Here is a 12,894-nt window from a genome sequence, read left to right as displayed (position 1 = left end):
TTTGTAAGAAAAATTTTTTTTTTCGATCGCCAGTCGATTTGTTCCTTGATTCCGTTCAAGCTGACATATTCTCTATTTATAGCTCTGCATGACTTTGGTTCTAGGTTTATTGAACCACCAACCTATTCGGACGATTGGCCTGGCAGCCTTGAACGATCGAACAGGGACAACCGGAATAGCAACGGACATGCACGATCAGATGGTCATCGGTCAAATCGCCAGGAGGAATCTTCACTGTACGGCTTACCGGAAAATGGTGAAAGGCGACCATTAGCTGGCGGTTCGACATATGTGCCACCATTGCCTTTGTCATATCCAGCGAGGGCTGATGACTATCCTCCAGAACCAGTATATGAAGACTATCATCCACCGCCACCAGAAGCTATGCAGTTACCTCCATTACATCATGCGCCACCAGATCATCCAAGAAGTCATTATTCTCGCTCAGATTCGGCAAACTTCAGTCATCAAGATAACAACATTGGCGGTGACGGTGGTAGTAGCAAAAGCATTGTCCATTTACCAGAGCCGGCCCCCAAACGCAGGCGAACTCGTTTCGACGTGGTTCCGAGTGAAGTACCGGTGGGACCTGATATGAACCGGAATCTTCAGGGAAGTGCTGCGAGACAATTTACCGATGACAGAAGACATGATAATGGTACGGCAGTGGATTCGAGAGAATGGAGACGGAATTTTTTGAATCAATCATCACAACTGGATAACAAGAAAATTGCAGTTTCTGGACCGAAGAGTGGGTTTAAAAAGACATTTTTTAAAATTCCCAGTGTTAGATCTGAGAACGATAATAAGGATAATAATATTAATCGCGGCCAGTCGCGAGCAACATTAAAACAAAAGCGTGAACCGACCGATGGTGTTTCAGTGGATTATTTAAATGCAGACAAGGGTAATTCGACACCATCGCGAATGGCAAAGAAACGGCAAGCGGAACGGACAGGTTCAGTTTACGAACGGAAAGCTCAAGTTGGTGAAGGAACGTACGGCAAAGTTTATAAAGCGGTTAATGCAATCACGAATGAAATGGTTGCATTAAAGAGAATACGTATGGAATCCGAGAGAGACGGGTTCCCCATCACTGCATTACGAGAGATTAAGCTCTTGCAGTCCGTACGGCACGAAAATGTTGTTTCATTATTGGAAATGATGGTCGAGAAATCGTCCGTGTATATGGTGTTTGATTATATGGATCACGATCTCAGTGGTATCCTAACACATCCCAACTTTGTTCTTGAGCAGGCTCACGTCAAGCACCTGTTTAAACAATTACTCTCCGGGTTAAATTATCTTCATAAACGAGGCATTCTTCACCGGGATATTAAAGGTTCCAACATTTTGCTAAATAACGATGGTCAATTAAAGATTGCAGATTTTGGATTGGCTCGGTTTTATAATAAGCACAAGTCTAATGTTGATTATACCAATAGAGTGATTACGCTGTGGTACAGGCCGCCTGAATTGCTTTTAGGCGCCACTGCGTACGGCCCAGGGGTTGACGTATGGGGAGCTGGATGTCTTATGGTTGAATTCTATACGAGACGAGCTATTTTCCAGGGTCAAGATGAGATGCAACAGCTGGAAGCTATTTACAATATAATGGGCACTCCTAATAAGGAAATCTACAGTGATGTTGATCAATTGCCATGGTATGAACTTGTCAAGCCTACGGAAGAGAAAGAGAGCAAGTTTATATCATTATACGAGAAGTGAGTTTTTCTTTTTCTCAAGTTAAATGTCATGCTAATTACTTTTTTTTTTTAATTTAGAATCATGTCACCATGCGGTCTTGAATTGGCGTCGAAGTTATTATCGTTAGATCCAAAGAAACGGCCATCTGCAGAGGAGGCATTGGCTGATCCATATTTTGCAGAAGAAAAACCAGAGCCAGTTCGACCATCTTGGTATGTTCAAATTAAAAAAAAAATGCTGAAGGCGGAGAAGAAGTGGTTAATGTATGTGAATCTAACAACAAACAAATAGGTCGGGCGATTTGATTGGTGAATGGCATGAATATGAATCCAAGCAACGGCGAAAGAAGGAAAAACAGCTAAATAAAGAGCAAGAAAAAGTCACGGAAACTACAGAAAAACCATAAGTTCAGTTCATGAATCGAACAATTTGATTCATGTATCAGCATTCAGAAAGCCAAAGAATATGGCACAAAATTGAAGTGTATATATTGGATAACTGCCCGGTTCCATAATTTATTGTACATTTAGATAGGAGGAAGAAAGAAAAAAGAGAAAAAAAAAAGTTAATGACCTTGTCTTGCAACTTCCAAACACTCCTTTTCCAGTCCGTAAACTTGACTATATCCGACGCCTTGCTGTTCCAATTTTGCTTTGCCCACGTTTTTCACAACAAACGTGTCTGGTTCGATTATGCCGACCTTGACGGTGTGAAACAAATTGGAATTTAGTATCCGGTCAACGCAAGGTAAATTACCACTCAATCGCTCACTGCAAGGTTCCATAGTTGTGTAAATGACTGCAGAATTTGGTGCCAATGTTGGTGATGTATTGAAGCTACTGTTGCTGATCTTATCGAGCGCGCATTGCTCAGCATGAGTGTTACCAGGTAATTCTCTTGAATATCCGGTAGATATAATACGGTCTATAAATGGTTTTTTTTATTAAACTATTTTATTCTAAAAGCCACGTTTCTATTGTGTTTGATTTTTCAAGATGCGAATGCTGGATTGATTTACCTTCGCCGCTGGTATTCCCCGGCGCACCCTTTGGAAGAACGATAACCGCACCGACACAGAATGCGGTAGGTGTGGCAACACATTTTTTAGCTTGCTCGAGTGCAAGTCTCATGTATGCGAGATCATTCATGACAGAGAAACATACACATCATCAAATAAGAAATCTTTTGGAATGCGATAAATCAAAATATTAGGTAACCATATACAAGTGGCAACTCAAGGTCCTTTTGAAGTCACCCGATTTAGTTTTAGGCAATTTATTCGAGCATATAGTTCCCTCGGTAATTCCCCTTAAAATAAGAATACAACTGGTAATCTCCTTATAACATTCAATTCGGACAAGAACTTTTATTTTTTTGACTCAAACGGTCAATTGGGACTTTATTCAATCGTTACATGACAATATGTCAGAAAAACGGACCAAACCTGGATCCGTAATTGCTGCGGTTGGTTGATGAAATACAATCAGCATTTTGTTTCCCATGCTAATTAATGGCTTGGTTTATAGGTCAATGGAGTATGGATATCATACGCTCACACAGCATTTGCAGCAAGTATGTGAAATGAGACGATTACGGAGCCGATGTTGAGTTATCTGACCTTGGGAATTGAATATAGCTGCGTTTATTAGCGCCTTGTTTTTGGGCATAACATTCCATTTTCACAAGATTGTCAAGAATGAATACTATGGCTATCCAGATGAATGGTAAGCAAAAGCACTGCACAACTTGTTTATGTTGGTGAATTTTTAGTTTACATTTGAAATGTTGATTAGGTTTCCATCCGTGTCGGCCACCATTGGTGATCGTTACCCCGAACGAAATGTTTTCCAAATTTTTATTGCCTTGACTGCCGGTATGCTGTGAATAAACCAATTAAAAAAAACAATCTCAAATTTAAGCAGAATAATGGATTTAATACTTGAATTTTGTTTTTACAAATAGGACCTAGATTTGCGTTAGTGTTTTTGTTTTATTTGCTTACAGCCAAACCGGGAGCTTTTCCCCCCAAGATTTTGGCTGTTGTTGGCTTGCTTCGCACTTTTGTCTGCGGCGGATGGGGTATGTCGGTTATTTCTATTTATTTACAATATTTGATTATCTATTTTGCTAATCGGGCGGGATAATAGTCTACATTACGTCAACCGATGACCATGATTGGCATGACATCTTCATGATTGCATATCTCATTCTCACGTTGCCCTGGACCATTGGCGCCATCACGCTCACCAAAAATCCAGTATCACTTCAATATCGAAAGTTTTTTGGGATTAGCTTCTTTGTAATGTTAATACCGCTCGTGTATTTTTTCATTCAGCATAAAGTTCAGCATGTTCCAGGAGGTATGTCCAAATCGTCGTGATTGCTCAATGACTCTGTATTAAACAATGCGCTAACAACATAATTTCAAGCTTATACAATTTACTCATTTTTTGAATGGTCGCTTATATTTTTTGATTTGGCGTTTGACTCTGTCACTGCAGTTGATTTCAGTGCATTTGAGATTAAGATTTTTGACTTGAATGGCGTTACTGCTCGGTATGTACCTCAGTTAAATGTGTAATTATTATTTCTTTTTTTTCTTTTCTTTTTTTTTTTTTAAATCTCGAACCCATGTTGTACATTAATGTAATATAATTATATATCTGGGGGGTTTTTTTTTCCATATCCACTTGTTACTTCTCAGTTTCATTAATATTAATTAATTTTTTTAGATCGTCTGTAGCTTCATCGTCTACTAATCATGCATCCATCCGAGAAGGAAATCTTGCTGGATTTACGGTCAGCGGGTTTTTAAGTTTTCTTGTTAGCATTTATAATTCGTTCATATTTTGGACGTCGTTGACATCATTGGGACTTCTTATTTGGTGTAAGTTGGGTTTTAGTTTTAAAAGAAAATTCAAGAAAAGATTTGACCGGTATTAATTTTTATGCTAACGTGGCAGACTTCCCATTGTGGTATATGGGTATCAGTGGATATGAAGCAACCCTTGTTGGAACACTTGCTCCAATTTTTTTGGGTATTCCATTTATTGCCAAGCTGTTTATCAGATTCCCCCAGCTTGCCCAATTAGGGCAATTGGCTTCAATTGCAGCATATCTTGTTCCTGGACCGAGTGACAGGCTACTGACCGTAACCGTCGGTGTCGCTTTTGGTACGATTGCACTGTCAGTCGAGATTTGGAACTCGACCGCTCGTCCGTTCTTGAGCGTTTCCAGGGCCACGTCATTCTCGATCGGATTCCTTCTGTCAACCGTGTCCAAGTTTGCATATTATGCAAATAATCCGGCATGGCCAATCATGCATGACAAGAATGGCGGATTAAACTTGCCAGCACTCGTACTTGGAGTTGTGACCGCATTGCTAGTCAGCCGTCCGCAGGCCGGAATCGGATCTGCCGAGGCCAATAAATCGGTGCATGGCAAAGGAAGTTCGGTTTGGGCTGCTGCCGGAGTTGGAGGTTTGATTTTCAGTTTGCAATCACTACTTTCTGACTCGAGCACGATAATTTACTGGACCTGGAGTGGATACCCACTTAAAGGACCGTTACCGGTTCCATATGGTGCGGTTACGATTTTTGCTGGCTTGGTTGGAACGTACTTGGGGGTTACGCAGAAAAAGTTTTTCAGTAGTTGGCGTGCATACGTGCTTGCCGTGGCTAGCGCTGTAGTGTTTTACGTGTTTGAAGATTGGACCGCATATGTGGGCGGCCTTTTGTTGACCGTGTACCTCCTTGCTATCGTGCCGGTCATATTTGAAGCCGCGTCGATTCATCCGCCGGCACGCACGTTTGGACTTGCGTTTTTGGTTTACATTTTACTTGTTCTTGCTCATGTGTGGATTGTGGCCTACGCGTTTGTGCCAGGCGGGCCATTATTGCGAGAGCGCACTGACATTGTGCTTGGCAGTCAGGTCGTGTTTCTTGGACTAGGCATTTATGGTGGCAAGCAAGTCCGGATCGTGTCCAATGAAAAGAAGAGCAGCATTAATTTTATTAAACTGCGGTCGGTCACGATTGTGGCGTTGACCGGCTTGGCGGCGTTAACCGCCGTGATTGGATTCGACCGCACGAACAAGGACGCGCCCAAGCCATATCATGATAAAGATACAAAGTTGGTGACCGCGGGAATTTGGACGATCCATTTTGGACTTGACAATGACATGTGGGCAAGCGAGCGTCGCATGCGCGACGTGATTGGCGAATTAGAGATTGACGTGATTGGTCTTCTTGAATCTGACACGCAACGCATCATCATGGGCAACCGTGACGTGACGCAAGAGATTGCCGAGGATTTGGGATATTACGTTGACTACGGTCCAGGACCGAACAAGCATACGTGGGGTGCCGCCTTGTTGTCCAAATTCCCAATCTTAAATTCGACTCATCATTTGTTGCCATCGCCTGTGGGCGAGCTCGCGCCTGCAATTCATGCCACGTTGGACGTGCACGGAACGCCACTGGACGTGGTCGTGTTCCATTCCGGACAGGAAGAAGATGTCGAGGACAGGCGGTTGCAAACAGCTGCGGTGAGTAAGATCATGGCCGGAAGTTCAAACCCGTTGATTTTGCTTTCGTACTTGGTTACGAAGCCATTGGAAGGGAATTACAACACGTACGTAAGTGAAGAAACGGGCATGAAAGATATTGATCCGTCAGATTGGGACAGATGGTGCGAATACATTTTGTACAAGAACATCAGACGGGTGGGATATGCGCGGGTATCGAGATCAACAATCACGGACACGGAAATTCAGTTGGGCAAGTTTATCGTTGGCAAGTCGGAGTCGAGTAATAACAGGATTCAAGAGGACGAAGTTCCAAAAGAGTATCGGTTCCCAGCATTGTTTAGAGGAGATGGCGTGCGCGGTCATAGATATCATGTGTTTGATGAACCACGATATTTTGCATAGGTCTGCTTTTTAGAGTACAATGTCTAAATGTAGAATATATATATATATCTAAAGATGATGATACAAAATTACAATTTAATTTTTTTTTTAGTTTTTTAAATTCTTTCCATTGCTATATTTTTTCGTCTATACTGGAATCATCAACAAGAGTGACATCGTCGTCCGATGATGATAATGATGATGATGATGATGATAATGATAATGATGATGGCCGTGGAGGAGGAGGAAGAGGAAGTGATTGTGTTTGTAGTAATGATTTCTCTTGTAGGTCTTTTTCATCTTGGTTTTCGCCTTCTTCAGAGTCGGATCTGGAATCCTCAGCGTCGCCACCGGAAACGACCTTGACAGCAACCTTGATTATCATGTAAAACCAAATTAGAGCAAATACTTGAAGGGTCCAAAGAAGCACAATGAACGCCCAGTGCTTAAACTCGGTGAAGCAGACTTCTTCAGTAAGAGATGATGAGATGTTGGAAGCGGCAAGGAAAGGGATTACGCCAGACTTTTTATTGTTGTCACCGGGCAGGTTTTCCAAGCCAATTGCATCGACAGCGTCGACAGCGGCACCGAGAAAGCATTTGTAGCCTACCAGGTTGTAGCAATCAAACATGACAGAAAAGATAAGCTTGATAAAAAGATAATGCCGAGAGTAAATCCAGGTGAGGATGAAAATGCCAAACATGATGTCACACAGGCGCTGGAATCCAAGGTATTTAAGAACTTTTGCAGCTGAGAGTGCAATGTCAGCCATATCCATGAGGCAGAGAATAGCGTTTCCGACGCGGGTAAAGCAATTATCGTAGGACAGGCCCAGTAAGATGGTCGTGACGATGTGGTGAGTGAACATTTGCCTATGGTCCTTTCTGCGCTGTTCAACGTTGATGACAAAAATCTGCTGCAGCCAGAACGCAATCTCGAACAGGTAGTACCATTTAAACAGCGGCCGCATTTCACGGTGCGGATAACCGATCCAGAGCTCGGCCGTGTTAAGCCAGTACGGCGACGTGTACATGAGATACATGCCCAAGCACCAAAACGCAGGGTAGTAAGTGCAATTCCAGGCCTGCTCTGCAAACCGCACTCGAGCCTTGGAGGAAGCAATGCCGGCGGCGCCAGCTAGCGGAAAGAATATGTACCTCATGGAGAATGCACGGACGAACGTGAACAAAGCAACACCAGTGAAAACAAGGTACAAGTCATCAGGCCCCTTGACGTAACTTTCGTCGTTGACTGCATGAGACAATGTCACGAACTTTGAAATAAGCGGCCGCAGTTTGGGTATAATGGAATATATGATGCCAAGTGAAATGAAATATACGACAGGACCAGCTACACACACACACAAAAAAAAAAACAATGTTAGTAATGCACGGTTAGAACATGAGCCACAGGCAAAAGGGTGCACAGGCACCAGGAACGTACTGATCTGATTTCTGGCCAGCAGGTCCAGGACCGGCGTGAAGCATGAAGCACCAGCACCAGCATTCTCAGCCCGGCGGTCTTTCCTACTGCCACTAGCACCAGGCCTCAACCGAGACCTTGTCACTGCCTCAAGCTGCTCGTCGCTGCGCATGCGTCGCCGGAGGGTAGCCATTGTGGGGGGTGTTGGTTGCGTCCGCATCGGCCCAGCATCAACACTGCACCTCGAAATCCAGAAATTGGAGACCGCGCCGCAGCACCGCATAACCGTCACACCGCAAAGGCTGTTGTGCCGAAGAAAAAAGTTTTCGTTCAACCCGCAGGGGTTCGTACCTTGCGCTTGCACTTTCTGCTTTGCCTTTTTTTTTTTCTCTCTCTCTTCTCGCTGTTTTTTGCTTTGCCCTGCGCTGTCCTCGACCCTGTTTAATTCTTCCTCCTCATCTTCCTCGTTCTTCTCCTCGCCATGTCCTATTACGACTCTGCTTGGCAACAATCGTCGTCTGTTTCTTGGGATGCTCGCTCAGCTACACCGTCGTCCTCCGGTCCGTTTACCGCAGTCGACGACTCAGGCGCGTTCACGTCCCAGCTTGACGAGGTCGAGCGTGCTGTCGACAATCTAGTCAAGTCTGGCAAGTTTTTTCCCGTGCGTCGCGATGGCATGCCTCTGCTCTCACCAGGATTGCCTCACCACGGGCCGTCGACTCCGATTGATCACCGCCTGGCCCAACCCGTCGCGCGCCCGCCGCCGCCCCCACCACCGTTCCCCATAGCGTCCCCTGGTGGCGGTCCCGACAGCGATATTTTACGTTCGCAGTCCACCATGGCCGGCGCTGCTGCTGCTGTTGCTGCCGCAGGTGGATACTACGCTGCTCAGCGTTTCCAGCCTTCACCGCAGGTTCAGCCGCCGCCACTGCAGCCACCGCGCGCCGCGGTTGAAGCTGACCAGGTTCTGCAAATGAAGCGCAGACTGGCTGCCGCCCGCGAACGTGAGCTACGCAATTATCATCAGGAACAGCAGTTCAATCGCAGCATTTCTCCCGACACGTCTCGAAAAGCGTTCCCGCCACTGGTTTCACCTGTCGTGGCCTCGGCTGGTGGCTTGCTGAACGACACGCAGTCATTTGGCCCTGCCAAGGACCGGGTCATGTCTCCCTCTACCCTGTCTGACGACGAGCGCCGCGACCTTATCAGTCGTCAGCATCGTGCGCTGTATGGCATTGGCAGTGACTCACCTGTCAGCGTTGTATCTGTTGAGGAGCAGGTTCTACTTCGCTCGTCCGGTGCCACTCCATCTTCTATTTCGGAAAACCGTGGCTTGTCTCCACGTCTTTCATTTGATCCGTTTCAGCAGTCTCAGCAGCAGCAACAACAACAGCAGCACCAGTACCAGCAGCACCAGCAGCACCAGCAGCACCAGCAGCATCATCAACTTCAACATCACCAGCAGCACCAGCAACATCAACATCATCAACACCAGGCTGCTACTATTACTGGTACTTCAATTGCTGCCGGCAATGTTGGTGCTAGAGTTATTCAGCAAAGGGCCCAGGATTCTGCTTCGCCTAGGCCGCGCTCGAATTCGAATGGCACGTCTTCGCCTTCGTCTCGCTCGGCAAATTTCAGCTTGTTCGACTCGAGTACGACGACTACTGCTCAGCAGTCGTCTAGCACTTCGGCTTCGACGCCCGAACACTCTCCTCCTCGCGCTCCTCTGGTTAGAAGCAACACCGCATCTGCCGTGGCTCCCATTGGCACTCGTCCGGTCGGCTCCGGTTCGAACTTTTTGTCATCCGGTATCACTGCATCTCGCACTATTGGCTCTCCTTTCAGTCTTGGTGGGGAGACCGACCCATTTTCTCACGTTCCTCCTCCTCCGGAGCGGTCTTCATCTGCGGCGTCAAACCCATCTGCCATTGGTGACATCAACGCCGACGTTCATAACATCATCTCTACTAATCCTCCTTCTACATCTTCTACTACTACTACGTCTACAAATTCAATGGCATGGTCTTCAAAAGTTTGGGGTAATAAAGGATTGGGCATGGCTGCATCTGTTTGGGGTTAATTAAAGTACCTGCTTCTTTTTTTTTTTTGCGGTTTTTCTTTCTTTTTCAATGCGCGTGCTTCTTGGGAACTTGCTTCTCGGTTTGTTAATTAATGTTTTTGTTAATGCGCGTTTTTCGGATTGGCTGGTTAAGCGGTATATATCATACGCGGTATATATCATACATATTATGTCTGTTTTTTTTTTTTTTTTTTTTTTTTTTGGGCGTGAATTATATTTTCTTGTTTTAATAAGGAATGGGATACAGGTGGTGCTAGCGGGTATGCGATATTTTTTTTTTTGTTTTCGTTTCTTTCTTCACTTTTGTTTCATCTGGAAAAAAAAAACGGTCGGACAATTGTTTCAAAAAAAATTTTAACTTTCTTGTTTATATTTTTCTTTTGTTTATGTTTGGGATTTTTTTTTTATTTTGTTGCGAGCAGGTGGAAGGAGTTTTATACATTACCTTCAGAAAAGATTAAAAGTGTGGCATAGGTTTTAAAAGTGAGCATGAATGTTTTCATTATAATTGTTTTTAAGTTATAATTTATATTTGTATGTGGCTTATGTTATATAAATTGTTAAAAATTATATAGTCAACTAACTATAACTCGTTATTTTACATGTATATGAATGAATCACAGATTTGTGTGACTTTGTGATTTGTTATCCACAATTTAGTTATATGAACGCGAACTTCAATGATTATCCCATAAAACCCCGGAGTTCCCATTCAAGTATTCGCCAAGTTCGCATGTAAACGGTCAGATGGACAATTCAATTTACGAAACCAATGGTGCCAACGGCTCTCGACCGCCATCAATCCCAGCTGGCGCGTTGGTACTAGACGAAATTGCGGACGACGAAGACGACCTGCCCATATTCTCAATCGAACGAGTGCAGTTGCAGTTTCAAATCACGTCAATCGCAGCCATGGCAGTGTCAAACAACATCATGTACCTTGCTGTCGGAAACGGCAGAATTCTTCGTATTGATCTTAACAATCCTCAAGATATTGACGATGTGGAATTACCCAAGTTAAAGTCTCCAGGCGCAGGCACTGTCAAGGACATTTTTTTGGATCCTACGGGTTCGCATTTACTGGTGACCACATCCACAGCTGAAAATTTTTATTTAAATTCACGATCTCCCAAGGTGAAGCACTTGACAAGGTTGAAAGGCAGCGTCATTGCCAGCGTGGCATGGAACCCTGCCGAGCCGGCCTCGTCGACAAAGGAAATATTAATCGGCACCACGGAGGGCAAGATAATTGAAACCTACATCGAGCCATCGGAGGAATTTTTCCGGCGGGAAGAGCGGTTTTCTAGACTCGTGTGGAAAGTGCCTAGCGGGTTTGCCATCGAGGGACTTCATGTTGGATTCATCCCTGGCAAGCCTGACCTGCGCAGGGTGCTCGTGTCCGCTGGTGGCAGGCTGTGGCATTGGGTTGCCAAAATTATTCGTCACGCACCAGGCGATTACAGTCCGACGTTTACTAAGTTTTTCGAAGATGAGGAAAACTTTGCCGTGCACGTTGATTACTCGCCAGCACTGCGGTCCGCAATTTCGGTTTCACCAGATGATGATGATGAGTACTACTCTGCTGATGATAAAACGTTTGCATGGTTAACGGAGTCCGGTATTTATCATGGCAAGTTATACACTGCTCCAGGAACCGCTGAACTTGGAAGCATTATATTTAATGATTCAAAGATATATCCGTACGTTCCAATTTCTATTCTATTTTTTCTAAACTATTAACAATTTTTTTTTTTCTAAGTGAATCGAGTCTTCCAGTTGGAGACTATCCGATTCAATCTATTGTTCTAACCAAATATCATGTACTGATTCTTCGCGAAACCCAAGTTTTGGCAGTCAACCTGTTAGACAATACTGTTGTTTTTAACGAACGCCTGCCGCACAATGAAAAATTCATTGGAATCAAATGTGATAGCAAAAATTCGACATACTGGGCGTATTCTGTGGAAAACATTTATGAAATCACGGTTATGGCTGAGGATCGGGATGTTTGGAAGATTTTTTTAAAACAAAGCCGGTTTGATGAAGCACTAAGGCTGGCTAAAACTGCAAGGGAACGTGATGCTGTGGCGGTCGCGAACGGGCAGTTTTTGTTGGAAAATAATTCATTTTTGGAAGCCGCCAACGTGTTGGGAAAGAGTAGCAAGCCGTTTGAAAGTGTTGCGATAACATTTTTGGAGTCAAATAAGCTAGATGCCCTGCGGCGGTATTTAATTGTAAAGTTGGGTGGATACAAAAAGAGCGTAAGTATTTTTTTTTTTTTTTTTTTTTAATTTGTTGAAGAAAATTACTGACCATTTAATTCCTGGTTAGTCTTTTATGCAAAGAACCATGCTTGCGAGCTGGATTGTGGAATTATTTATGGAGAAACTTAACTCTCTTGAGGATTCAATGGCCACGAGGGAGTCTGAAAAATCGTACCAGCCACCTCTATTAGCATCGTCATCGTCATCTTCATTAACATCAACACCGCAAACGCAAACGCAATCGCAGGAAAAGACGAATGGCAAGAATGGCACAAAGTTTGATAATGATTTGGAAGAGTTGTTTAGTAAAAATCAATCACCGAACAAGGTTAACGGCGATTCGGGAGCGTCTTTTGAAATCAAACGCGTGCAAGATGAATATCAAGATTTTATTCGGATTAATCATGATGAGCTGGATCGCAAAGCCACGTACGACATTATCTCTTCGCACGGCCGGCAAGACGAGTTACTTTTTTACGCAAACACCGTGAACGACTACTCTTTTGTCC

At 44.2% G+C, this 12,894-nt stretch overlaps 6 protein-coding genes across 6 annotated transcripts in view; 4 read left to right on the top strand and 2 right to left on the bottom strand.

Annotated features, from left to right (window-relative positions):
* Nucleotides 1-927: 927 nt before the first annotated feature.
* On the top strand, nucleotides 928-2,113 carry V1514DRAFT_280492 (kinase-like domain-containing protein; the record flags this gene model as incomplete). Its single annotated transcript, XM_066925037.1, has 3 exons — nucleotides 928-1,724; nucleotides 1,785-1,919; nucleotides 1,999-2,113. The coding sequence occupies 3 exons, from the start codon at nucleotides 928-930 to the stop codon at nucleotides 2,111-2,113; spliced, it is 1,047 nt and encodes a 348-aa protein (XP_066783384.1).
* A 60-nt stretch (nucleotides 2,114-2,173) lies between these two features.
* Nucleotides 2,174-2,889, bottom strand: V1514DRAFT_330860 (cytidine deaminase-like protein). The gene is made up of 2 exons (XM_066927577.1): nucleotides 2,726-2,889; nucleotides 2,174-2,631 (listed from the first exon to the last, which is right to left on the bottom strand). The coding sequence occupies exons 1-2, from the start codon at nucleotides 2,853-2,855 to the stop codon at nucleotides 2,273-2,275; spliced, it is 489 nt and encodes a 162-aa protein (XP_066783383.1). The 5' UTR covers nucleotides 2,856-2,889; the 3' UTR covers nucleotides 2,174-2,272.
* Nucleotides 2,890-2,973: 84 nt separating this feature from the next.
* Nucleotides 2,974-6,708, top strand: V1514DRAFT_306811 (Frag1/DRAM/Sfk1 family-domain-containing protein). Its single transcript, XM_066925683.1, has 9 exons — nucleotides 2,974-3,171; nucleotides 3,234-3,279; nucleotides 3,344-3,431; nucleotides 3,501-3,580; nucleotides 3,670-3,786; nucleotides 3,855-4,067; nucleotides 4,137-4,263; nucleotides 4,440-4,594; nucleotides 4,671-6,708. The coding sequence occupies exons 1-9, from the start codon at nucleotides 3,130-3,132 to the stop codon at nucleotides 6,635-6,637; spliced, it is 2,835 nt and encodes a 944-aa protein (XP_066783382.1). The 5' UTR covers nucleotides 2,974-3,129; the 3' UTR covers nucleotides 6,638-6,708.
* Nucleotides 6,655-8,258, bottom strand: V1514DRAFT_367704 (TLC domain-containing protein; the record flags this gene model as incomplete). The annotated part of the gene is made up of 2 exons (XM_066929879.1): nucleotides 6,655-7,966; nucleotides 8,060-8,258. 2 exons carry the CDS (start codon nucleotides 8,256-8,258, stop codon nucleotides 6,750-6,752), a joined length of 1,416 nt encoding a protein of 471 aa, XP_066783381.1. The 3' UTR covers nucleotides 6,655-6,749.
* A 261-nt stretch (nucleotides 8,259-8,519) lies between these two features.
* Nucleotides 8,520-10,121, top strand: V1514DRAFT_280633 (uncharacterized protein; the record flags this gene model as incomplete). Its single annotated transcript, XM_066925043.1, has 2 exons — nucleotides 8,520-9,572; nucleotides 9,606-10,121. The coding sequence occupies 2 exons, from the start codon at nucleotides 8,520-8,522 to the stop codon at nucleotides 10,119-10,121; spliced, it is 1,569 nt and encodes a 522-aa protein (XP_066783380.1).
* Nucleotides 10,122-10,728: 607 nt separating this feature from the next.
* V1514DRAFT_330849 (Pep3/Vps18/deep orange family-domain-containing protein) overlaps nucleotides 10,729-12,894 on the top strand; it is a 3,588-nt gene continuing 1,422 nt past the window's right edge. The window contains exons 1-3 of the mRNA XM_066927576.1: nucleotides 10,729-11,821; nucleotides 11,881-12,382; nucleotides 12,453-12,894. The exon at nucleotides 12,453-12,894 is cut by the window's right edge and continues 1,422 nt beyond it. Of these exons, the coding sequence (XP_066783379.1) occupies nucleotides 10,869-11,821; nucleotides 11,881-12,382; nucleotides 12,453-12,894 (1,897 nt within the window). The 5' untranslated portion in view covers nucleotides 10,729-10,868. The remainder of the gene's footprint in view (nucleotides 11,822-11,880; nucleotides 12,383-12,452) is intronic.

This window comes from Lipomyces japonicus (genome assembly GCF_038497905.1).
Source record: "Lipomyces japonicus strain CBS 7319 unplaced genomic scaffold V1514scaffold_19, whole genome shotgun sequence".
In the NCBI taxonomy this organism is placed as follows: Eukaryota; Fungi; Ascomycota; class Lipomycetes; order Lipomycetales; family Lipomycetaceae; genus Lipomyces; species Lipomyces japonicus.
The sequence above is the reverse complement of the archived record's forward strand: the minus strand, read 5'-3'. Positions and strand labels throughout refer to the sequence as shown.